At 49.8% G+C, this 25,713-nt stretch overlaps 2 protein-coding genes across 5 annotated transcripts in view; one reads left to right on the top strand and one right to left on the bottom strand.

Annotated features, from left to right (window-relative positions):
• The window catches only part of GLIS2 (GLIS family zinc finger 2), a 141,438-nt gene extending 138,407 nt beyond the window's left edge, over window positions 1-3,031 (bottom strand). For all 4 annotated transcript variants that reach the window (XM_085861364.1, XM_085861361.1, XM_085861362.1 and 1 more), the window contains exon 1: window positions 2,751-3,031. The gene's annotated coding sequence lies outside the window, so the exon portion shown is untranslated. The remainder of the gene's footprint in view (window positions 1-2,750) is intronic.
• Window positions 3,032-9,292: 6,261 nt separating this feature from the next.
• The window catches only part of TFAP4 (transcription factor AP-4), a 63,053-nt gene continuing 46,632 nt past the window's right edge, over window positions 9,293-25,713 (top strand). The window contains exon 1 of the mRNA XM_085861366.1: window positions 9,293-9,604. Coding sequence (XP_085717492.1) covers window positions 9,513-9,604 — 92 coding nt within the window. The 5' untranslated portion in view covers window positions 9,293-9,512. The remainder of the gene's footprint in view (window positions 9,605-25,713) is intronic.

A 25,713-nucleotide genomic window follows, 5' to 3' on the forward strand; every position in this document is an offset into this window, starting at 1 on the left:
CAGTCATCACTGTCAGCAGTTATAAAGTGGCAGTTTTAATTATGTCTTTTATTAATTACAGAATATACCAGTGCACAAATGCCACAAAAAAACTACACAAATACTATCCAAAACAAGTGCTGGCGAGGGTTTGCAATCTCTGATTGCTCTTTTTTCAGTTTTGCTGATGCTTCCTTCTTCTTCTCTCATTTTTGAGAACACATCTTGTTGGGTACTTAATTTTGAATGAAATGCAAGATTGAAAAGTAAAGATTACCTGGTGTGGTGCATCTAAACATGCTGTACTAATAAGATTCTGCAGTTTAGAGAAATAAGAATGGTGGAATGATTTGTGAGGAAGATAGATAAATCAACCTTAGGATGACCATTAAGACAAAGAAACCGTAAAACTACCAACGAAGAAAGTAATTATTACCCCACATGCAAAGCAAAAAGCTGGTTTAAAGCAATTGGTTCAGTCTGTCTGTCTGTCTGTCTGTCTGTCTGTCTACAAACGTCAGTTTATGATCGAGGAACAACTTCATTTCAATTGATGTTATATTTTGAACAAACCTGCAACTTAGCAGTACTTTGGCTCTGCATTTGTCCTGATTGCACATGCATAGAGAGGAGTGAGATGATTATTTTACTCTGTCTGCTTGTCTGGCAATCAGACAAAATTGAAAATCATTCCAAACAGGTGCTTTTGAGGACGTCATTAAAGGACACAAACAACAGGAATGAAGAACTAATGTAATGTGTGAAACAAGGTGGTGGAAAAGATGCTCACCAATGGCGCTAAACTTCCGAAATAATTTTTTTCTACAACCTATATAATCTATATTTTATTTCAATTGAATTATAGACTTGAAAACTGGAGAACAGAAAACACCTTTTGGCACTTTTAAAACCCTTCCGTTTATCAGCACCAGGACAAAATAAGAAGTCATTTTATGTCACCTTGAGCAATCAAATTTGCCCCTCGCAGACCCTCCCCGTGTCCTCTTTTTCTCAAGACTGCATGGGTGAAGGTGTTCTAATGACTCTCTAGTTTTACAGTGTTACTAGTCCTTCTGGCTTCAAAGTTTTCAGTTGGGCACATTTAGTTATTCCATCAGTTTGGTTTTTTTATTATATTTATTAAGTCCCTGCATTATTATTAAGCCCCTGGCCATTTTATTGCCTATAGCAGTGCAAAAGAGTGTGGGATGACGAGTCATGTTTCACCATGGTTCCATCTGTCATGGATGGTATATACAGTATCACTCATGTCACATTAAGGTTTGCTATGTACCTGATGTAAAAATGAAAAATAAATTATCTAAGAGTAAGCCAAGCACCTTCCTTTGGGCATTGGGTTGTGTTGAAGGAGTGGGTGGTGGGGGGGGGGTGAATTAAACTTGCTTCGGCTACCTGCTTTCGAGTGATTAAATTTTGCATGCAATGGTATGAAACAGCTGCTGGGTGAATCACAAGTGAATGAACGTGATAGTTATTTTTTATAGTAATTTATTTATTTTATTTTTTATAGGGTGTTTTTTTTATAGATAGTTATAAAATAGTTTCATTTTCTCACTTTTCCAGGTCTGTATTCTGGATCCGTCCATACGCTATCAACACAATACTGACTCAGCAAGTGCTGATCTCTAGCATATTTGCCCTCGGCTCCTAGTTCCTATCCCACTCGTGCTCCACCTGTCCAACCACAAAAAAAAATGTGACCAGGAGAATGATTGCAGGAATTGTGCACTTGGTAAAACAGCAAATACACTCCAACCCAGCAAGCACTATAACCACGCAGGACTTCGTAATTTGTCCAGAGTGCTGGCGATAACTCACCTGCTCTTCGCGAGGGACATCGTGGGCTCATTAACATCCACCAACACATGTTAGAATATAAGCCTCGTGTTGGCTCAGTGGTTCGGGTGACGGCTTGGGATCCTAGGGTCCCGAGTTCAAGCCCCGTCGGCCGCTGAATTAATACACCAGGGGGGTTGACTCAGCCTGTCATCCTTCCGAGGTCGGCGAAATGAGTACCAGTTCCAGTGTGTGTACTGGTAGAGGGGCACTGCATCAGCAACAAAGTTGCGCTTCAAGAAATGATAGCTACCCCGGCAGCTAGGCTGCCATACGACCACCACCATGCTAGAATCATGGATTTAAACATAAACATAATACTTACGCACAATAAAGCCACCTGAAACGTTCTCGGTTGTCAAAGCAGAGTTGGGCACTACCTTCCGTGAAAGTGTCCGTTTGTTTGTCGCAAACAACTCCGCTTTAATAAAGGAACTGGATTGATGCACCTGCTTACTACGAAAGAAAAAACATTCAAGGTCTGATTCCACCTGGAAGGTCACGCTGTGGCTGTATGCCTCCGTGCGTCTCGTGTCAAAGCAATGTCTCTTGCGGTTAACAAAAATATGGACCAAAAGCCATCCTAAAGGAAATTACAAGCAAAGGTCACATAATACAACACGATGATGTTCAAAACAAACGTTGATATCAGAACTATTATATCCCACCTGAGCTCTTGGGCACCTTTGGATAGAACCTGTGGGTCTTAATGCGTCCATAAAATGGCAAAACGTCTTGATGCAGACAGCCGTGTCCTTCTATTAATTAATTGTGACATGATGACAATCACAGTTTGAGCATCTCTCAGTTTGATGTCCGTCATTATGAGGTAACTTACCTTGATTTCACCGATTCGTGTGATTATAACATTATCATATACAGATAGCAACAACAATAATGCTTCTCATCCCCACCTTAAACAGCATGACTCGGGATAGGGGACGAATCACGACTGCAGAACCGACCCAGTCAAGAAAGGGTCACTCGGAACGGTCTCTTCACGGTCCAGTCACGGGATGGGACTCGAACACAACAGACCGCAGCTCGGAGCCCAGGCCTATCGATTTCCTGCGCCGAAATGCGCGAGTGAGGGATGGGGGGCGGGGGGGGGGGCAGGGCTCACTCGATCAGCGTGGGTCGAATAGACACGTACACAGACACATTAAAACGGACGCACGAGCTCGTCCTGCGTGGACACGCGTATGCTCCGCCCCTTTTTTTTCCTCACCACGACCCCGCCCATTTCCCCGAAGCTCCGCCCACTTTAGTCGCTGTGCCGCTCGTCCACATTCGAGACTCACGTCCCCCCTGGCGTTGCCAGAAGAGCACAGCAGTGTCAGGAAAGCGGAAACCAGGTGTGCGTGTGTGTTTTTATTACTATTTTTTTATTTTTATACAATGTCGAGGCTCGTATGAGAGCTAAAAGTCTTGTTGGTTGTTGTCTTCACGTGTGGGTTTCAGAAGGGGGAACGGAGCCCTCCCAGGTCTCGAAGTATCCACCTTCGTGTGTGTGTGTGTGTGCGTGTGCGTGTGCGTGTGCGTGTGCGTGTGCGTGTGCGTGTGCGTGTGCGTGTGCGTGTGTGTGTGTGTGTGCGTGTGCGTGTGCGTGTGCGTGTGCGTGTGTGTGTGTGTGTGTGTGTGTGTGTGTGTGTGTGTGTGTGTGTGTGTGTGTACATTGTATATAGTATATATGTGTAATTATGTGTGCGTGAATGTTGCCGTTGTTGGCTCCTATCTCCACTTGTGGGTGGGTTTCAGGAGATGGAACAGAGACCTGAGCACCTCATAGAACACCAACCACACGAGGACCAAATAGGACAGCACGAAACAGTACCACGAAGGAAAGTGACCTCAATGGATAAGGACTTCACTGGGCAGTCACCACAATGGACAAGGACAAGGACAAGGACACTTACAAGCACAGGACACCCAGGTGCAAGAACCACGACACATATGAGTGCCTCGACTCAAAAGGTTTCTCAACCCGAAAAAACAACGACGACCCCCGAGTGCACAGTGTCACGATGGTCATTTGTAAAAGGAAATTTTCATCATCAGCTGTATGCCATTATCACCACATCAACACGGCTTCCACAGAGGAAGAAGTGATGTACCCAGAAGTGATGTACCCAGAAGTGATGTACCCAGAAGTGATGTACCCAGCCAAATGATGTACTCAGAAAAGAAACCGCAACACCTGGAAACAAAACGAGGTCCAATTTACTGCGAACAATGTTCACATCTGAACATGGAGCTTCTTACTGCTGAGATCCCAGGTATAAATCTCTCATACTGTTTCGTTTTCCCATCGTTTTCTAATTCCCTAGAATTTCATGGAAGGGTGGGCAGGATAGCTTTGAGCTATGTCGACCCAGCTATAAACTCTATAGCTGGTGTTTCTCAGGCAGGGGGATGCGTTAGTGTATGTGTCATCCATCTGGAGGACCTTAAGCCAGAGGACACATGTGCTATCGGTGGTCGTTGGCAGATGTTAAAGATTTCAGAGGCACTTTGGGTAACTGACAAACACGGTGTCTTGAGCAAAGAGTAGGTGAGTTATCGAGTTCAGGTACCGTGAATAAATCACAAATTACTGCAAGGACTGTGGGTAGGAAGTGGTCTGGTCTTCTGGGAGGCTCCTTCACACGAGGTTACACTGCTTGTGCGCTTAGAATGTGATTGCTCTATGGGCAGCAGTTGCTGCACTATAAACAAATTAACCAGGTTGTTTTTTTGTTTTTGTTACAGGATCTAAGGCTCATAGTGGAGTACACACACACACACACACACACACACACACACACACACACACACACACACACACACACACACACACACACACACACACACACAGTTGGGGGGAAGTGGCATCACTTCCCAGGGCACTTTGGGTAACTGACGCCACGACAATGGCACCACCTTTCTCACTGCGCTCAGTGGGGCATTTCCTGAGGAGGAATTTCATCCTCCCCATCAATGTCAACCAATGGGGATTGTCCGTGCTCTTATTCGTTTAAATACTGAACGTCAAGCAAAGAAGGAGCAAGAAGGAAGCAAGGAACGTTACCATTTTTAAAATCTTTGGGGTGACTCTGCCGGGGTTTGAACCACTGACCTCCCAGACTCGGAGTGGTCACTCTAACCCTTATACCGCTGAAATCTTCAACTAAACCAACACGGGCAACACATTCGAATTCATGTAAAAGTACAGTGGCGTCTCCTGAAGTCCTTTTCCTGCATTTGATTGGATGCAATAAAAGCTCAACACTGAGCCCAAGACGGACTAGTTTCACCCTTATTGGGGCTCGTCAGGGCAACACATCATTGTTGACATATTGGCACTGCAAGAGGCCCTTAATTCTGGGTTTGCAGCTGTGAAGTCATCGTGACGGTATCATCACGGCGTCTGTCCAGGTTGGAGAACTTCAACAATCGTATTCATAGAACTCCTGACTGCTTAAAACAACGGTGATGCTTCCTGGTTGTGATTGCTGGGGCAAAGACAATGTGTCCATGTAGCAGATGGCACAAGCTGGTTCCAGATACAACCTGGGGTCCTCACCAATCAGTTAGAGGTGCATCATTAACCAGTATATCTTGACTGCACTATAAAAGTGAATTTGTATACAGTATAAATATGTATACATATATATATATATATATATATATATATATATATATATATATATATATATATATATATATATATATATACATACATTTTTTTTCATTTTGAAAAATTTATTTATTTGTTTACATATGCTTCAAAAAATGTATATACTATAAAACCAAATTTTGCTTAAGGGGACCCCAAGTATGGTTTCCATCTGGGTGGCATATCTGGAGGAGGGGGGTTAGGGTGGGTTGGGGGGGGTATTCTCTCGATGTAAATGTGTATCATATCGTGTGATATTATGAAGTTGTTTAAACTTTCTTTATATAAGAAGATGATGACTTGTAATACCAGATACCACTGGGTGGCAGTGTTTATCTCTGGATGGTATTTATAATATGATTGTTAGAAAATGGATTTCAGACTATTTTGTTTCCATCCTCACTGTTGTTCTTTGCAGAATCATTTTGATAAGACAGTATGAATCATAATTAACGCTCCACCGCACGTCTGCCTTCCTTTCCTCTCACTTCACACTGTCTTCCTTTCCCACACCCCTCCTTGCTCCACACCCCTCCTCGCTCCCCCTGTCTCCTTTCCCCATCCACCTCTTCACTCTTTCCCATCTTTCTCCCTCACCCCTCACTCTCTCTCTCTTCCCCCCTCCCCCCCTTTAGTATTCCCGTCAGCGAAGTGAATCCTATCCTATATTGGTTCCTCCTGATGACTCCATCTTTGCTTTTTACTTCTTCAAGTTCCTTCTTGGTCTTCCATTTAGTTCATCCAACCTCATCTTTCACTGACAGCCAAATTCTCCTCCATACCTTCAACCAAAAACATTCTCACCACCACCCCACCCAGGAAGTCTGTTGCAGGTTATCCAGTCTGGAAATCCTGAGGCATTTATTTTGCAAAGGCTGTGTGCACAATCCAAAAATTTCCCCTTCACATCCATTCATGGTGTCAAACCTCTCCATGTCAGTACCATCTCCCAAATCTGCTCCCCCTCATCCTGCCCCCTCTCAACTACCATAATGTCCTGCCCCCTCTCACCTCACCTCCCCACCCCCACCCCTCCCCTCCCAGCTTACTGTCCATAACTGTAGTTCTCAAGCATCCAGGGCCTCCGTTCTAACCTGACAGATCTCTCAATCTAGGCTGCTGCTAATAAATCAGAGATCATCTGTTTACCAAAATCCTTCCACTCACAGGATGTCCCTGACTCCTTAGTGTCTCTCCATGGCTATTGTTTCCTCCAGTTTGATCAACCTGAACCCTGTCCTGGTGGCAGAGTTGCATTGCACATCAGTGACTCTTTTTCTCACTCTCCGTGTACTGCTCTTACACCTCCCAAACCCCAGGAGTACCTCTGGTTGTGACTTCCCCTTCGCTCCCACCTCATGCTTGTCTGTGTGTTTTACCGTCCTCCCAACAGTGACAACTTCATCGACATGTCTCTCTCAGATGACATAGACCAACTTTTAATTATCATCCTAACTCTCTCTTCCTCATATCCATCCATCCATTGGGACCATACTCTGTGCAGAGCGTCGTTGCTGCCGAAGCAGGCTCATGGGCCAGTGGGCACAATCCTGGACGGGGTCGCCACTCCGATGCAGATAGTTCCTAATAAATTGCAAATTCCTGCCGAAATCACCTACGTTCGAGCGTCAGCTCTGTCCAGCCAGTTTGTGAAAGACTTGGGCCAAAACTGTTCGCATGCAGACACCGCAAGATGGGTATAACTTCAGCCGTCGTAGTTGTAGAAGTAGTCGTTGATCTCGCCCAACATTCAATTCTCACCTATTCTGATGAAAAACTGTTCTTCTGGTGCTTTTCCTGCAGATGGCTCCACAATGTGGCAAGAAGAACACACTGTAACGAGGACGTTATGGTTTCCCTGCAAGGGATGTTTCCAATGTATCACAATATACATACACATAGTACGTACGCAAATGGCCGAATCTTTTTAAAATCCTTTCTCCCTCGCATATGCCACACGTCCGACTGCCATCATTCTCCTCTCACACTCCTCCATCCAAACTTTTCACCTTTATTTTCCACCTTCCGTTTATTTTATTAACATTATTTATTTTTGTTAATTAAATTATTATCGATTAAATTAAATTTTTTTTCCCCTTGACTGGTTTTCCAACTTTCTCATGAACTTGTCCTTCAGTTTTGGAGGAATTTTTAGGTCCTCGTGGAGGATCTCTAAGTCTTTCTCATGTTGTTGTTCTTCATCTTCTTGTGGACTTTTTTGTTTCACAGTTTACAGTTTTCATCGAAACTTCCTGAAACTCGGCAAATATATGTAAAAATACCCTGCGCAGACAGGAACCATCTCCGATTTTGAAAATTTCTCCCAGAAAAAAAAGTTATGACGTCAAAATATCTCCGCTAATGGAAATGGCCTCAAAAATTATCGCCGAAACTCAGCAAGCTTTTTGAATTATGTTTGTAGGAATCGAACAGGGCATTAGCAGAGATAAATTACCGCACATACAATACATCACTATGACGTCACATCAATTTTTATGACGTCATTCCTATTTCTTGACATTTTTTGTTTCACAACCCAGAGTTTTCATCGGATCTTCGTGAAACTTGCCATGTATATGCAGAAAGCCCACGCGCAGGCAGTAACGATCTCCGATTTTAGAAATTCTTTCGAGAAAAAAAAGTTGACGTCATAATATCGCCGCTAATGGAAATCGCCTATACCATTATTTCCGAAACTAGGCAAGCTGTTTGAATTTTGTTTGCGGGAATCAAGCGAGGCATTAGCACAGATAATTTATCGCAAACCTGATACATCACAATGACGTCATATTCGTTTTTATGACGTCATCATTAAGAGGACGAGGATCTTGGGTCATTTGAGCTTGTTTTTGTTGTTGTGGACGAACCAGTGCTGCTGATGAAGCCGTAACAAGGCAGCAGGTATGAGAAGGTGTTTCCGAAAACATACGATTCAACCAATGAAACCGAATTCACAGATTCATCAACCATCGATCAGCTTGTGTTGGATTCACTGATTGAGAGAGAAAGATTATTTTTGTGGTAAATTGCTCGAGTGAACGTACAAATCTGTCCCATATAATACTTTTATTATTTTTATTTTTACCTCGTTGTGCTTTTTCCTCAGAGAACACACACTAATCCCCCCTCACCCTCACCCTCACCCTCATCCCCACCCTCACCCTCACCCCAACCTTTTCAAACCTCAGGTCTTTACCGACCCCTTATTACCCCAATCGCTTCCTGCCTGACCCGGTGATCCATCCACATGGTCTTTCACTTAATCCTTCAGCAAGCTCCATTGTGCTTTCCTCATTCATTCTTATAATTCGTTCCCAATGAAATACACTATTAGTGTATCACTTTCCATCGTAATCGTCGTCGTCGTCATAATCATGGCACAAGCTCCTCGTTATTTTTTGATTTCCGTCTTACTTTGGCTTTTATCGTGAACTAATCTCTAAATCTTCCTTCATTCCCAATATTTGTTCATTCTTTCCTCAGAATACTTTTGTGTTATTCTCTTTCTGCAGCTCCGCGGCAAGACGTCGTCTTCTTCTTCTTCTTCATCTTCATGATTCTCTCTGCACGTTTTTTGTTTTCTTCGCCACCTCCGCCGTCATTCCGTGTTGTTATCGACGTCGTTCGTTCGTTCGTCATTCATTCCCTCCGCACCATCTGCCATGGCTTGTGACGCGGCGCAGCGCGGCGGGCTACACAGCTCGGCGATTCGACGTCCGATTTTCTGTCACAGTACGTCCGGACGTTCGGGGAGTTCGTCCGTGGACTTGTGGCCAAGCGAATGGAGCGATTCTCGGTCGAGGTCGTGGATAACGTCCTTAGGTGATAGCGGAGGACGGCGCGACCTAGATGCGGAGGGCGGAGGTGCTGGGCGGTGCTGCGGCTCCAGCTGGCGCACCCCCAGCTGTTTCCCGCCATTTTCGGCGACGCTGTTTGGGCCGCAGTCCCAGCCGCCCCCAGCCCCGTAGCCAGCCCGGCGGCTCCGAGGCCCGGGCCCGCGCGCCCTGCCCGCACAACGGGCATGGCGTACTACGTGGTGTCCGCGGAGAAGGCGGGCTGCGCGTTGGGCGAGTTCCGCAAGGCTGAGAAGGAGGTTATCGGCGGGCTTTGTAGGTGGGTTCGATGCGTATGCTTTCAAAGGCCTCTGTCGTCCCCAGCGGTTCGTCATGCAAACGAAACCCACTTTATTCGTTTTATTTCCGTGCTTCTTCCTCCCGTTCCGTCTTTCTCCTCGTCAAAAACATTCCCACGTGGTCGCCATGCTGCCGCCCCAGGCCGCGTGTTTTTCCCCGCCCTGACTGACGAGCCCCCCCCACCTCCTCCCCACACACCCCACACCCTCCTCGCACACACACACACACACACACACACACACACACTCGGATAGCATTGTGACGCATTTTGCTGGACGTTTAAGAGTTGTTCTTTGACTGAGAAACGACGGTTGGAATCGTTTTGACCTCGTGGGAGGGCTGGTAGTGTAAGAGAGGGATGGAGATGATTTCTCCGGTCGCCTTCGATGGGCCTGGTCGAGTGTACCCGAACGTCTGCGCCCCCTCATGGCGGGCTTCCAGATACCTCGTCCCCTGTCGGGCACCCCTGGTACTGAAACCACCTGCCGCTCCTCAGGTTCGATGCACCTTGCAGGTTTCTCTCGGTAAACGTCAGCTTGTACCTGTTGAGTCACTGGACCGTTTTGGATGGTCATGCGGATAACGTGTTCGAGGTTCGACACGTGACGTCTTTTGTGAACATTTGTGGAACGACGTCAATGTGGTTCGACGGATGGCAACTGGCTGCGCTTATCTTGTCGTCGTGTACCTTTCTACCTCGGTGGTTCGTTGGAATGGTGACGGTGTAAGTGAACCTCACCACGGTGTTCCTTTTGAAGGAATGATAACTTTACTGAGGTGGGAGGGTAGGGGGGGCTTGAGGACCAACTACTGTATCTGTGTTATTCTGTACAGTGCACACGATTACTTCAATACTCACATTATGCTTCATGCCTTATCTTCACTTTCTAATCCCCTCCTTCAATAACATCTCAACCTCTCCGACCGACTCGGCCTCCCTCCTCCACCTCCTCCACCACCTCCACCTCCACCACCTCCACCTCCTTCACCTCCACCTCCACTTTCTTCACCTCTACCTCCACCTCCTTCACCTCCTCCACCTCCTTCACCTCCACCTCGTTCACCTCCACCTCCTTCACCTCCACCTCCACCTCCTTCACCTCCACCTCCTTCACCTCCACCTCCTTCACCTCCACCTCCTTCACCTCCACCTCCTTCACCTCCACCTCCTTCACCTCCACCTCCTTCACCTCCACCTCCTTCACCTCCACCTCCTCCACCTCCACCTCCTCCACCTCCACCTCCTTCACCTCCACCTCCTTCACCTCCACCTCCTTCACCTCCACCTCCTTCACCTCCACCTCCTTCACCTCCACCTCCTTCACCTCCACCTCCTTCACCTCCACCCCCTTCACCTCCACCTCCTTCACCTCCACCTCCTTCACCTCCACCTCCTTCACCTCCACCTCCTTCACCTCCACCTCCTTCACCTCCACCTCCTTCACCTCCACCTCCTTCACCTCCACCTCCTTCACCTCCACCTCCTTCACCTCCACCTCCTTCACCTCCACCTCCTTCACCTCCACCTCCTTCACCTCCACCTCCTTCACCTCCACCTCCTTCACCTCCACCTCCTTCACCTCCACCTCCTTCACCTCCACCTCCTTCACCTCCACCTCCTTCACCTCCACCTCCTTCACCTCCACCTCCTTCACCTCCACCTCCTTCACCTCCACCTCCTTCACCTCCACCTCCTTCACCTCCACCTCCTTCACCTCCGCCTCCTTCACCTCCACCTCCTTCACCTCCACCCCCTTCACCCCCACCTCCTTCACCTCCACCTCCTTCACCTCCACCTCCTTCACCTCCACCTCCTTCACCTCCACCTCCTTCACCTCCACCTCCTTCAGCTCCACCTCCTTCACCTCCACCTCCTTCACCTCCTTCTCCTCCACCTCCTCCACCTCCTCCACCTCCTCCACCTCCTTTACACCTCCTCCACCTCCTTCACCTCCACCTCCTTCACCTCTTCCACCTCCACCCCTTCACCTCCACCCCTTCACCTCCACCCCTTCACCTCCACCCCTTCACCTCCACCCCTTCACCTCCACCCCTTCACCTCCACCCCTTCACCTCCACCCCTTCACCTCCACCTCCTTCACCTCCACCCCTTCACCTCCACCCCTTCACCTCCACCCCTTCACCTCCACCCCTTCACCTCCACCCCTTCACCTCCACCCCTTCACCTCCACCTCCTTCACCTCCACCTCCTTCACCTCCACCTCCTTCACCTCCACCTCCTTCACCTCCACCTCCTTCACCTCCACCTCCTTCACCTCCACCCCTTCACCTCCACCTCCTTCACCTCCACCTCCTTCACCTCCACCTCCTTCACCTCCACCTCCTTCACCTCCACCTCCTTCACCTCCACCTCCTTCTCCACCTCCACCTCCACCTCCTCCACCTCCACCTCCACCCCTTCACCTCCACCCCTTCACCTCCACCCCTTCACCTCCACCCCTTCACCTCCACCCCTTCACCTCCACCCCTTCACCTCCACCCCTTCACCTCCACCCCTTCACCTCCACCCCTTCACCTCCACCCCTTCACCTCCACCCCTTCACCTCCACCCCTTCACCTCCACCCCTTCACCTCCACCCCTTCACCTCCACCTCCTTCACCTCCTTCACCTCCACCACATCCACCTCCAGCTTCTTCACCTCCACCTCCTTCACCTTCACCTCCTACACCACCTCCACCTCCACCTTCTTCACCTTCATCTCCTCCTCCACCTCCTCCTCCTCCTCCACCTCCTTCACCTCCACCTCCTTCACCTCCACCCCCTTCACCTCCACCCCTTCACCTCCACCCCTTCACCTCCACCCCTTCACCTCCACCTCCTTCACCTCCACCGCCTTCACCTCCCCCTCCTTCACCTCCACCTCCTTCACCTCCACCTCCTTCACCTCCACCTCCTTCACCTCCACCTCCTTCACCTTCACCTCCTTCACCTCCACCACACCCACCTCCAGCTCCACCTTCTTCCCCTTCTCCTCCCCCTCCCCCTCCTCCTCCTCCTCCGCCTTCTCCTCCACCTCCTTCACCTCCACCCCCTTCCCCTCCACCCCTCCACCTCCCCCCCTTCACCTCCACCCCTTCACCTCCACCTCCTTCACCTCCACCGCCTTCACCTCCACCTCCTTCACCTCCACCTCCTTCACCTCCACCTCCTTCACCTCCACCTCCTTCACCTCCACCTCCTTCACCTCCACCTCCTTCACCTCCACCTCCTTCACCTCCACCTCCTTCACCTCCACCTCCTTCACCTCCACCTCCTTCACCTCCACCTCCTTCACCTCCACCTCCTTCACCTCCACCTCCTTCACCTCCACCTCCTTCACCTCCACCTCCTTCACCTCCACCTCCTTCACCTCCACCTCCTTCACCTCCACCTCCTTCACCTCCACCTCCTTCACCTCCACATCCTTCACCTCCACCTCCTTCTCCTCCCCCTCCTTCACCTCCACCTCCTTCACCTCCACCTCCTTCACCTCCACCTCCTTCACCTCCACCTCCTTCGCCTCCACCTCCTTCACCTCCACCTCCTTCACCTCCACCTCCTTCACCTCCACCTCCTTCACCTCCACCTCCTTCACCTCCACCTCCTTCACCTCCACCTCCTTCACCTCCACCTCCTTCACCTCCACCTCCTTCACCTCCACCACCTCCACCTCCACCTTCTTCACCTCCTCCTCCTCCACCTCCACCACCTTCACCTCCACCTCCTTCACCTTCACCTCTTCCCCAATGCAGTTTCCCATTTGTCTGCCGATTGCATCCTTATATCAAACTCACCAGGCGATATTTTGTGCTCCAAATATGTCGGTGGACCCCTTGTTTGAAAGATTAAACTGTCATGATCAGTGTTTAGTTTTGCTGCGGTTGGTTGGATTTATTTTCTTCACTTGTTTAAACTTTGCGTTTGCGGATGTGGCTATTGAAATCTGATTGCTGGTTGACATGTTGACTGTCAGTGTTTGTTCATTTTGACTCTGGTTGGCTGTATATTACAAATTTGAAAAGATGTCACAGAGGAGGTGCATTCGCTTCTCACGTATGGAGGATGTCCGAGTCGGCAGACTGGCCGAACGTTGGATTTTTAATCCGTTGACAGAACGTTGATTGGAGTATGCCAACTGCCGTGGATACCAAGGAGAAGCTGCAGTAATGGTTAGCACACTTTGACGTTTTTTTTTTGTTTGTTTTTTTTTGGTCGATTCCATCGATTTATTGTCAGGCCGGCTCAGCTTTGCAGGCTCAGTGCAAAGTGTGCCATCCTTCGGACGGACGTCAATCTTTGACCCATTTTTGATTAGTTGGTGAATGTTAAACATCCCAATGCCCTCTTTTGATTAAAAATCTTGCGAGTTATTTCCAGCAGGCTGAATAATTTGCAAACCTTCCTGCTATCACTACTGCTGGGAGTACAGTGGCAAACCACCCAGGATAATCGTGTATATATATATATATATGTATATATATATATATATATATATGTATATATATATGTATATATATGTATATATATATATATATATATGTATATATATATATATATATGTATATATATATGTATATATATATATATGTATATATATATGTATATATATATGTATATATATGTGTATATATATGTGTATATGTATATATATATATATATATGTATATATATATGTGTATATATATGTGTATATGTATATGTATATATATATGTATATATATATATATATATATATATATATATATATATATATATATTGTTGCGGATTTCGCGCCCGCCGGCGTGCGAACGGCCACGTAACTCGAATCGCGGCACGTCGCCCACCGGACGGACAATCCAGTCGTGACCCTCTCGGACTAACGCCGGGAACCAGTCACGGGTGGACCTTTCGGTCTCACCGCGATCGAGCCAATCAGCCCCCGCGTGGGATAGGGTTGCTCGCCAAATTCGAACTACCTAAGTACCCACGCGGAGGGTAGACCGGGCGATCACACCTCACCGCAGGTCGACTTCGGACACGGGCCACTTAAGCGACCCGTTCCGTACTATCAGAATAACCGAGCGGTGTTATCGTCGACCTCGACGGTTCGATTAATTATCGGGCGTATTCAGCCCACTACCAACCCTTTACGTGAAGCAAGATGGGGATTCAATGGAGGAAAAGACGAAGCGAAGCGGGAGAACAGTTCAACAATAAAGCACATTTATTCGCGGCACACGGGAAGCACACAAATACAATTCCACCAAATGCACACAAAAAAAAGAAAACACAATTCCATTTACACAAAAAGCAAACATAAAAGTGAAAACACAGTGCAGAGCTAATACCGACTACCGAGCACACGGCAACACTTATACAATTCTACTTCACAGACGGCGCCGACAACACATACCCAAAACCAAGGAAAAGAAATACCTCAAGAATGAGGCAGGCCCGAGGCCGAGTCGGGCCTACCCGTCTGGTGATGAGACGCGGAGCGGCGATGGCCCCGCAACCCGCGGGCCTCGTGGACAGTGCCTGGCAGGGGGTGGGAACGGGGCCCCCTTGGTCGCACTATCTCAGCGCGGGGGGAAACAGGAGGGGGTTGCTGATGCTCGGGGTATAGAGGATCTTTATTATCCCTGGTGTGCGTCTCCACCTCGGCCAGGTCGCGCTGCCGGCCTCCCTCGGGCGTGCAGCTCCTGGCACCGACGCGAGCACCCCCTCGTCCGACTCTCTTCAGCTTCTCCAGCCACTGCAGGCTTCGGGCTCCAGACTTCTTTCGTTCTCGTTTGCGACTCTTTTCTCTCTCTTCGTTCTCCTCTGCGACTCTCTCGTTCCGACTCCTCGTTCTCGTTCTGCTGACTCCCCGTTCTCGTTCTGCTGACTGACGAACACCGTCCTTTTATCCCCCCGTAACTTCGCCTTTGACCCCCTCCCTTTGACCTTTCACCTCGCTCCCCATTGGCCCGAGCAAAAGTTGGCGTGGAGGGATTTTGATCCACAAATTTGCATATATCGATCGCCCTGGGGCGGGGCCACCGCCCCTCGCTCACCGTTTGGACGGCAAAAAGTGGGCGTGTGTCGTTTTTGATCCGTTTTTGAAGCACAAAATCCGTGATTTTGTACACGCTGTTCAACGTGCGCCCTACACGAGTCCAGCATCAGTGCCCATGAGTGGCGCGAGATGACGGTGATGCGATGGTGGCGAGTTGTGACGGTAAAGGTCGTGGCGGTTGTGGTGAAGCGGCGTTGTGGTTGGTGGTTGTTGTTGTGGTTGTGATCATGGCGGTTGGTCCAAAATAAAGATAGTAAAAGAAAAACGGCTATCCTGAAGAGTCGCAGCACGTATAAATGACATGTATTCCCACTAGACAACGGGTTTGGGCCTAACTACACATGCACTTACCGAGATACCTCACCTAAGGGACCTGAATGGTGGTTTGCGAATCTGGTAACCACAACACTACCCCCTTCCCTTTTTACAGACTCGTCCCGAGTCGTCAAATTTTCGTGTGCCATCATGTGTAGTTTTCCCCTAGTACACTTTACCTACGGATCCCTGAGTGCGACATTCATGGTATTTGTGTCCCCAAAATAAATAACCTAAGGGCTGCGTAACTATCTAAACAAACTCACTCACACGGACGACTTAAATAAAATTGCCGGCGCTAAGACAAACATGCCGGGGGCGCACTCATATGTACAGTACATCTTAACCTTAACTTACAAATTTTACACTAAACCATGGCCCAGGATCATTGACTCTGCAAAAAGAAAGCAGTTAGCAGGGAGCCAGGCTGCCCGCATGCAGTCTCTGGCTCAAACAATGCAGGTGACAGGGAACGTGGCTGGCTGCTCACACGCAGTCCAAGGCCTTCCCTTTTGAACTGAACGCAGTGAACCACAACGGTGCATGGGCTGCACAAACGCAGTCTCCGTGCCAGCTCAAGTGGCACACGCAATGAGCACAACGAATGGATGCATGACGGATGGACCGAATGCAGTGAACCACAACGGTGCATGGGCTGCACAAACGCAGTCTCCGTGCCAGCTCAAGCGGCACACGCAATGAGCACAACGAATGGATGCATGAATGGATGGACGCAAACACGGTGCACGGGCCGCCACTGCAGGCCCGTGTTGTAGCTGCCAACAGGGCAGTTCTCGCAGCTTGCAAACTGTTGCCTTGATCCTGGCGCACATGGAAATGAACAGGGGGGGCAAAGTAAAAATTGAACGGGGCTGGTGAACGTGGGCAGTGGGCATGGCATGGCAAAGGTGAGCAGGCAAACACAGCCCGCAGAAGAAGGCCGCTGCAGGCAAACACAGCCCGCAGAAGAAGGCCGCTGCAGGCAAACACAGCCCGCAGAACCAGGCCGGCACAGGCCTCGAAGAAAAACAGCCAGCAGATGAACTGGCCGGCACAGGCCTTGCAGCACACAGCTGCCGATGAAGTTGGCCGGCCTCCGCCTTGAAGCAAAACACGGCCAGCCGATGAAGTTGGCCAGCCTTTGCCGTTCAATGGAGGTTGGTGGAGGGAGTGCGGTGGTGCTGGCCACTTGGAAGGCAGGCTCGGACCTACCTACCTGTCTCCCTCCCAACCTATCGCCTTTGCCTGTCACTGTACATACCCACTCCCTTAATTTGTCAAACCCCAATTTAGCCCCAACTTATTTTTTTATTGTTTTTATTTTTACTTCCCCACTATAAATCGTCCCCTAACCCCCTTTATCGTCCTTGTTCGGCTAACCTATTCTGTCACCTAGCCTACTCCCAAACCCTACGTTCCCTTCCCGGAGGGGAACAAGGGAGAGCTAACGTCCTGTGTCGAGGCCCAACGAAGCCTCAGAATGGCCTCCCCAGAGTTCGGCGATCTTAACACCAAGTGGGTCCAGCGGCCCACAACGACAGCGAGGGGATGGATGGTGCGGAGGGGTACATCTCCTAATCTATCCTAACCATTTAACTGTTAAACTACCCCGGGGCTTTCAACAAGCGCCTCTCGCTTAAACTATTGGTTCTAACAACCCAGATTCCCGTCGCCTGTGTTGGTGTCCTTACAATTTCGGGCCTCGCCCCCCAATTTTCTCTCCGTGCCCTCACACGGTCTCCTGGCTGGGACACGTGGCTCCCTTTGGCAGGCACGACCCTCTGCCGAATCTCCCGCTATGGTACCCCCGGGCACTACACTGCCTCCGAGCCTACCAGCTCCCTAACACCGGGGAGTGCCCCCCATGGCACCTCCCCTGAAACGCACACGTGGCAGGCCGGCCTCCCGGGCCCCTTTCCGAGGGTCACCCGTGCCCACAACACTGCCCACGCGGCTAATGGCGCCCCGGGCCCCCGCACCAAGCAGGCGCACCCGTGCCCACTACTCTATCCCGGCCCCCATGGGCCCATGGCCTACCACGGCCGACTAGCCTGGTGCCCGGGGTACCCACTCAGCGATACTCACCTTTCGCAGCCACGCTCCCAAGCCCGTCAACAGGGCTCCTGCACCCCTCCAAATGGGTCTCGAGCCTACTTTCCCACCAACAGCAAAACGACCTCCATTTTTCAATTTGACTAACCCAGCTAACTCACTTTACTCTGACCCCGGGGTCCCTTGGGCGGGAGTCACTCCTCCCCGCAATCACTCATCGCACCATGCATTCCCCATTCACTCCACTCACACAGACCCGCTGGCCTCACTCACTCAACAAGTACTCACCTCACAACTCACCAACTCTTCAACACACACACCACTGAACTCTGCCATCCTTCTAACTACCTCCCCTAACTAACTCGTGCTCCCACGTCGTCCCTTAAACTATAGCACGTTCCTTTTAACACTACGTAGCTAAACTACGTCCCCTCTACACACTCACTGTCAGTCACTGTCTCCCAAATAAATCATTTTATTTCCCAACCTAAATCTGGCTACAATCCCTCTAACTAATCCATTCCACGGACTCCATAAGGACTTACCCCTGCCCCATGAAGTCGGTCTAACTAAGCTAACCCTTCCCCCTAACTAGTTTTCATCCTGTGCCCAGGCTCAAGGGGGTCTTTCACCCCTTGCCCAGGAATCCTGTACACCCGAAAGTGAGGCTTGCTTCTTTTTTTTTTTTTCCATGCGCAGCACCTGCGCGGCAACTCAGAGCTCGCGCACTTTGCACCTGCCCGTGACGTCATGCAGCTGCACGTGTTCCTCGTCCCTCCTTGGACGGGACCATCCGGCAGAGATACCCCTCCTGCCGGATTCCAACCCCACGTGCAGCCATGACGTCACCGTGCGCAGAAAAAAACACAAGCCCCACGTCTCGAGGGGTTCCCCACGCGAACACATGTGCTTTGCCCGTTGGAGCTTAACACACACGATCGCGTGGAGAACCCGTCCGGTCCAAATCCATTTACCTGCCTAAACTTTGTCCGTCCGCGGGATCGGCAAATCCACCGCGTGCGTTTCCGGACCGGGACTTCACTCTCGCAAGCGAGCACGTGGTGGTCTCGTGCGTTGCACAGCACGAACCGCGTGCTCACTGCTGGGTGAACCCGGCACGGTCCTCGAAACAACTACAGCCGCTACCCGGCTTTCGTTCCTCTGTCGCCGTCTCCGTCGCCATTCAACCCACGCACACCTGCGTGTCACGACGCACACAGTCCACACCATCACATTCACACCGGGAGACGCGGCTGCGTGCTCCCGCATGCCAACCGACATCTCCCTCACATACCGCTCTCTCACACACACGGTCTCCCTTGCACACAGCGACCTTGCACACGGCCGTTCACTCACGCGTGCGGGGGCACTCACCCGCGGTGCCTCACTCGCACTCCGTGCCTCATCCACACACGCGGGGGCACTCACCCGCGGTACCTCACTCATACACACGGCGACACTCACACACGCGGTCTCTTCTACACACGGTGCCTCACCCACACACGCGGGGGCACTAACCCGCGGTGCCTCACTCACACTCTGTGCCTCACCCACACACGCGGGGGCAGCACTCACCCGCGGTGCCTCACTCATACAGGCCGTTTCACTCACACCCACGGCCTCTTCCACACACGGTGCCTCATCCACACACGGCGTGCTGGGAAGCACGTACTCCGGCACCATCGCCACCACACCACTCACACACGGGGACGCACTCACACCTTGCACCACACACACAGGGACAACCACACTGGGGATTCGTGTCCCCACAAGGGTCTCCGGGGCCTCTATACCCCCCAAGCTCTCCGTGCACCTGTCCACAGCACTCCTCCTCTCAACCTCGCAAAGCACGACCGAACTCACCTGGTCGTGACTCGCCTCAAGGGGGCATACTCCCTCCCCTCGTTCCTGGAGGAGGCCATCCAGGTGCTCGCACTGGGTCTCTACCCAGTCCGCCAGCTCACCCCCATGATCCTCCACTACCTCCGTGTGTGTGTGTGCGCGTCACTTACCCCGTCTTCATCGTGTTTATTGGTCTCTGCTTCTTTCTGGCGTCTTTCCCTTATCTTTATGTAGGTCAACCTTGCTTTCTCTTTAAGTCGCTCCCGTCCTTCCCTGTTTTTCACTCCTTGCTCTTTCACGATCTCCGCGTACCTCATCCTTGCTCTCCGTATTAATTGTTCTTTTCTCTCCCTCGCAATTACTGTCACCTCGTCTCTTGTCTCCCGAATTACTTTTTCCTTACCCGCCTCCACCGCGGGCCTGTCAGCCGTTGCACCCCCTTCCAGCTCGTTTGTTCCGACACGTGGAGTCGCCATTTTAAGTTCCCTGCTCACGGCCTTCATGCCCGCCTGCAGGCATCGGCCCATGTTCTGCGTCTCACCCCGTAGCTTTCTCGTTTCTTCCTTCATGTTCGTTTCCATTTTAGTTTTCATGAGTTTTATTTCGTTTGTGAATGTATCCATCGTCGTTTTCACTTCATTCATTTGTTTGTTCATTGCCGCCAGCATGGCGCATAGCTGGGCCATGTTGGATGCACTCAGCTGAGCCGTTTCGGCAAGGGTTGGGGAAGGGTCTTGGTGGAGAGGGGGGGGGGAGGTGTCATACACCGCGGCCGCTGCCGCACCCACCTCGGGCCCTGGGTTCAGTTGGGCGAGTCCGTGTTCCTGCACAATCAACATTTCCTGCTCGGGGATTCCATCCTGGACCATGGATTCTACATTACTATTACACATATACATTTCTAATACCCCCGGCTCCCGCTCGCCTTGAGACGCCATCTTGCTTCTCGTGAAGGGTTAATTTGCTCGCTCGTAATTTGGAGGGAATCGGGGGTCGCTTCTCTCACCCCTGGACCGATTCCCGTGAATTTCGCTGGAGACAGGAGAGCCTGTTGTCCCGCTCTCCAATACCAGTGCCGCGAGGAGGGCGATGAATTTGTATCGCACGACCTGACACCAGTGTTGCGGATTTCGCGCCCGCCGGCGTGCGAACGGCCACGTAACTCGAATCGCGGCACGTCGCCCACCGGACGGACAATCCAGTCGTGACCCTCTCGGACTAACGCCGGGAACCAGTCACGGGTGGACCTTTCGGTCTCACCGCGATCGAGCCAATCAGCCCCCGCGTGGGATAGGGTTGCTCGCCAAATTCGAACTACCTAAGTACCCACGCGGAGGGTAGACCGGGCGATCACACCTCGCCGCAGGTCGACTTCGGACACGGGCCACTTAAGCGACCCGTTCCGTACTATCAGAATAACCGAGCGGTGTTATCGTCGACCTCGACGGTTCGATTAATTATCGGGCGTATTCAGCCCACTACCAACCCTTTACGTGAAGCAAGATGGGGATTCAATGGAGGAAAAGACGAAGCGAAGCGGGAGAACAGTTCAACAATAAAGCACATTTATTCGCGGCACACGGGAAGCACACAAATACAATTCCACCAAATGCACACAAAAAAAGAAAACACAATTCCATTTACACAAAAAGCAAACATAAAAGTGAAAACACAGTGCAGAGCTAATACCGACTACCGAGCACACGGCAACACTTATACAATTCTACTTCACAGACGGCGCCGACAACACATACCCAAAACCAAGGAAAAGAAATACCTCAAGAATGAGGCAGGCCCGAGGCCGAGTCGGGCCTACCCGTCTGGTGATGAGACGCGGAGCGGCGATGGCCCCGCAACCCGCGGGCCTCGTGGACAGTGCCTGGCAGGGGGTGGGAACGTGGCCCCCTTGGTCGCACTATCTCAGCGCGGGGGGAAACAGGAGGGGGTTGCTGATGCTCGGGGTATAGAGGATCTTTATTATCCCTGGTGTGCGTCTCCACCTCGGCCAGGTCGCGCTGCCGGCCTCCCTCGGGCGTGCAGCTCCTGGCACCGACGCGAGCACCCCCTCGTCCGACTCTCTTCAGCTTCTCCAGCCACTGCAGGCTTCGGGCTCCAGACTTCTTTCGTTCTCGTTTGCGACTCTTTTCTCTCTCTTCGTTCTCCTCTGCGACTCTCTCGTTCCGACTCCTCGTTCTCGTTCTGCTGACTCCCCGTTCTCGTTCTGCTGACTGACGAACACCGTCCTTTTATCCCCCCGTAACTTCGCCTTTGACCCCCTCCCTTTGACCTTTCACCTCGCTCCCCATTGGCCCGAGAAAAAGTGGGCGTGAAGGCTTTTTGATCCACAAATTTGCATATATCGATCGCCCTGGGGGCGGGGCCAATTCGCCCCTCGCTCACCGATTGGACGGCAAAAAGTGGCCGTGTGTCGTTTTTGATCCGTTTTTGAAGCACAAAATCCGTGATTTTGTACACGCTGTTCAACGTGCGCCCTACACGAGTCCAGCATCGGTGCCCATGAGTGGCGCGAGATGACGGTGATGCGATGGTGGCGAGTTGTGACGGTAAAGGTCGTGGCGGTTGTGGTGAAGCGGCGTTGTGGTTGGTGGTTGTTGTTGTGGTTGTGATCATGGCGGTTGGTCCAAAATAAAGATAGTAAAAGAAAAACGGCTATCCTGAAGAGTCGCAGCACGTATAAATGACATGTATTCCCACTAGACAACGGGTTTGGGCCTAACTACACATGCACTTACCGAGATACCTCACCTAAGGGACCTGAATGGTGGTTTGCGAATCTGGTAACCACAACAATATATATATATATATATATATATATATATATATATATATATATATATATATATATATATATATATATATATATATATATATATATATATACATATCCTTGCAAAAGTAGAGGTGATTTTTGAGCACCTGTGGGAATAAACACTCCGGAGCCTTGCCACCACGTTATATACATTAAAGTAGATCTGCGAATGAATGATCTCTATTAACGTAGCTCTGCATGTACATAGACGCACGAAGACCCACCATTGTTGGACTTGCTCAGTTGTTCTGCCTGAGTGTTAAGAACATTGTGACTTGTTCCATCACAGGAAAGGACCTATACCAAGTTGGAGCTTTTGGTTGAAATGAAGCATTTCAAATTGGGATCAGAAAAAGGGTGGAGGTCCAAGTCTTTTGAAAAACATAGTTCATGTGCAACTTTTTCATTAATTCGAGATTACTTAACCTCGTGTTCTCCTTTCCTGGGGTTTGGAAGGTGGAACAAAGTCCTCTCTCTAGGACTCAAAGTATACACCTTCTTTAGGATCGTGTTTCAAGGACCAAGTTGGATTGGTTTGCTCTACTGAAGCCCAGACGGCCTCCAATTGCCTGAGAATCTGTGCGGCTCCGGTCCGAGCGGCTCTGCAACAACTACTCTGGTTGTGTGGATTTTCTTGTTTTTACTCAGTATTCTATTTAACAACTTTAAACAAACAATATTTCACCAATGTTGTTCATGTTTAACATTCGAAAATAACTTTGCCATTGTTTTTTTTTTTTTTTTTTTTTCCCTCCTGTCATTCTCCGTGAGCCCCAGCTCAAATTGCTTTTTAACCTTTTCAATCTTCGAAATATTTTTCCTGCGGTAATGTCTTGGAAGCTCGGACGTTGTCGAAGATCTGTCATCCGACACTAGATGAAATATTTTTTCTTTTTTTATGCCTCCGCACCAAGGGTGCTGGAGGCATTATGTTTCCGGGTTGTCCATCCGGATTTTCATTTATGCGATAACTCAAGAAGCAAATTGTAGAATTTCATCAAACTTGGTAAAAAGGTAAAGTAAGATGGGGCAATTAAGTGATTAGATTTTGGGCCAGATGTGACAGGTCAAGGTCAAACTCTGAAATTTTACTGTTTATGCCCTAACTCAAATATTGGACAGAATTTCATCAAACTTGGTAAAAAGGTAAAGTTAGACAGGGCAATTAACTGATTAGATTTTGGGCCAGATATGGTCAAGGGTCAAATATGTCAGTACTCAAGTGTTTGTGCGGGAGAGTGGAGGCATACCCGTCGACTGCACGCAGTCAAATTACTCTAGTTATCCCGCCCTCCGGAGGGAGGGAGCGGGATATTGTAATCGTCCGGTTTGTTTGTCTTTGTTTGTTTGTTTGTTTGTCTGTCTGTCTGTTAGCATCTTTATGGCAAAACGGCTTTAGCAAACACTATCAAATTTAATCCACAGGTGGGCAATGAACCTTGGACGACCCCATTAACTTTTGGGTCCAATTGGATCAAAGGTCAAGGTCACGAAAAGATCAAAATCGTTTTTCGCTCATAACTTTGTCAAAAATGATCTGATTTACTTCAAACTAAGCTTATAGTGAACCTTATGCTATTTGTCACTTATAATCCTACCCATTCCTATAATGAAAAATGCATATTTGTGAAGATCGGTAGGGTCCAAAGACTTTATGCCTTAAATGGGCGGGATTTGTTGTGCCTGGCACTACTAGTTTTACTTTATTTTTTTTCCTGTTATTTTTCTCTATAATTACTTATCCCAAACCCTCCTATCGTCCTTGTCTGGCTAACCTATCCTGTCAACCTAGCCTACTCCCAACCCCTAATTTCCTTTTTTTTTTGGAGGGGACTAGGGGATAGGCTAGCGTCCTGCCTTGAGGCCCAACAAGGTCTCAGAATAGCCTCCCACACAATTCAGCTATCTTCTCCACAGTGAGTCCAGCGGCTTACAGAGAGCGAAGGGATGGATGGTGCGAAGCGGTACATTTCCTAACTATCCTAGCATTTATTAACTTTAAACTACCCCGGGGCTTTTCCATATGCCTGGCTCTTTAAACGAAGGTTCTAACAACCATGATTCCCGTCGCCTGTGTTGGTGTTCATTATTAATTTGGGCCTGCCCTCTAATTTTCTTCTATGCCCTTGCACAATTTCATGGCTGGGCAGCGTGGCTCACATGGCAGGGATTCCCCCTCTGCCGAATCTCAAACTACGGCACCCCTGGCCCTGAGGCTGTCTCCGAGCCTACCTGCTCCTTATGAATGCGGGGGTTGCCCTTCCTGGCATTGCCCCCCTTCCATGTCCACGTGGCATTTTGGTGCTCCGGGTCCCTGTCCGAGGGTCACTCGTGCCCACTACACTATCGCAGTCCCTTGGACCCTTGGCCTACTCTGGCCGACTCGTCTGGTGCCCGGGGTGCCCTCTACTCATTACGCTCATTACAACAGCCATGCTCCCAGCTGGTCAATGAACTTTTGCACCCCTCCAAATGGGTTTCGTGCCTTCATACACCACCAACACAGAACAACCTCCTTTTGGTAAATTTGACTAACCCACTAACTAACATTACACTGACCCCAGGGTTCCCTTGGCTGGGATTCACCCCTGCCCCCAATCATTCATTTCCAATTGTTTTCATGGCATAGCGATCTGATTTGCTTCATGGAAGAGGAACAGCTTGCTCTTGTTCTCTTCTACGAACACCCTGTGCATACAAAACAAAAAGCGAGGTTAAGCAATTGGTCAATCAGTCCGTCTGTCCGTCTCGTCGGTTTATGGCCCTATCTCTCAATGGTGAAGAATCACTTTAAAAATTCGAGTAGTTGAATCCGGATCTGGATCTTCCCCAAAATCTAATCATTTCATCCTTATCACACACCCAACCTGTCCACAAAATTTCATCCGAATCAGTCCGCAACTTTTTGAGATATCCTGTACACAGAGAAACAAACAAACAGAAAGGGGGTGAAAACATAACCTCCTTCACCTTCGGTGGTGGAAGAAATAAAAGTTAATCGGGGTGGTGTC

The sequence above is a fragment of the Eptatretus burgeri genome, chromosome 17, assembly GCF_056783735.1.
Source record: "Eptatretus burgeri isolate ZD-2024b chromosome 17, Ebu_testis_v1, whole genome shotgun sequence".
Taxonomy (NCBI): Eukaryota; Metazoa; Chordata; class Myxini; order Myxiniformes; family Myxinidae; genus Eptatretus; species Eptatretus burgeri.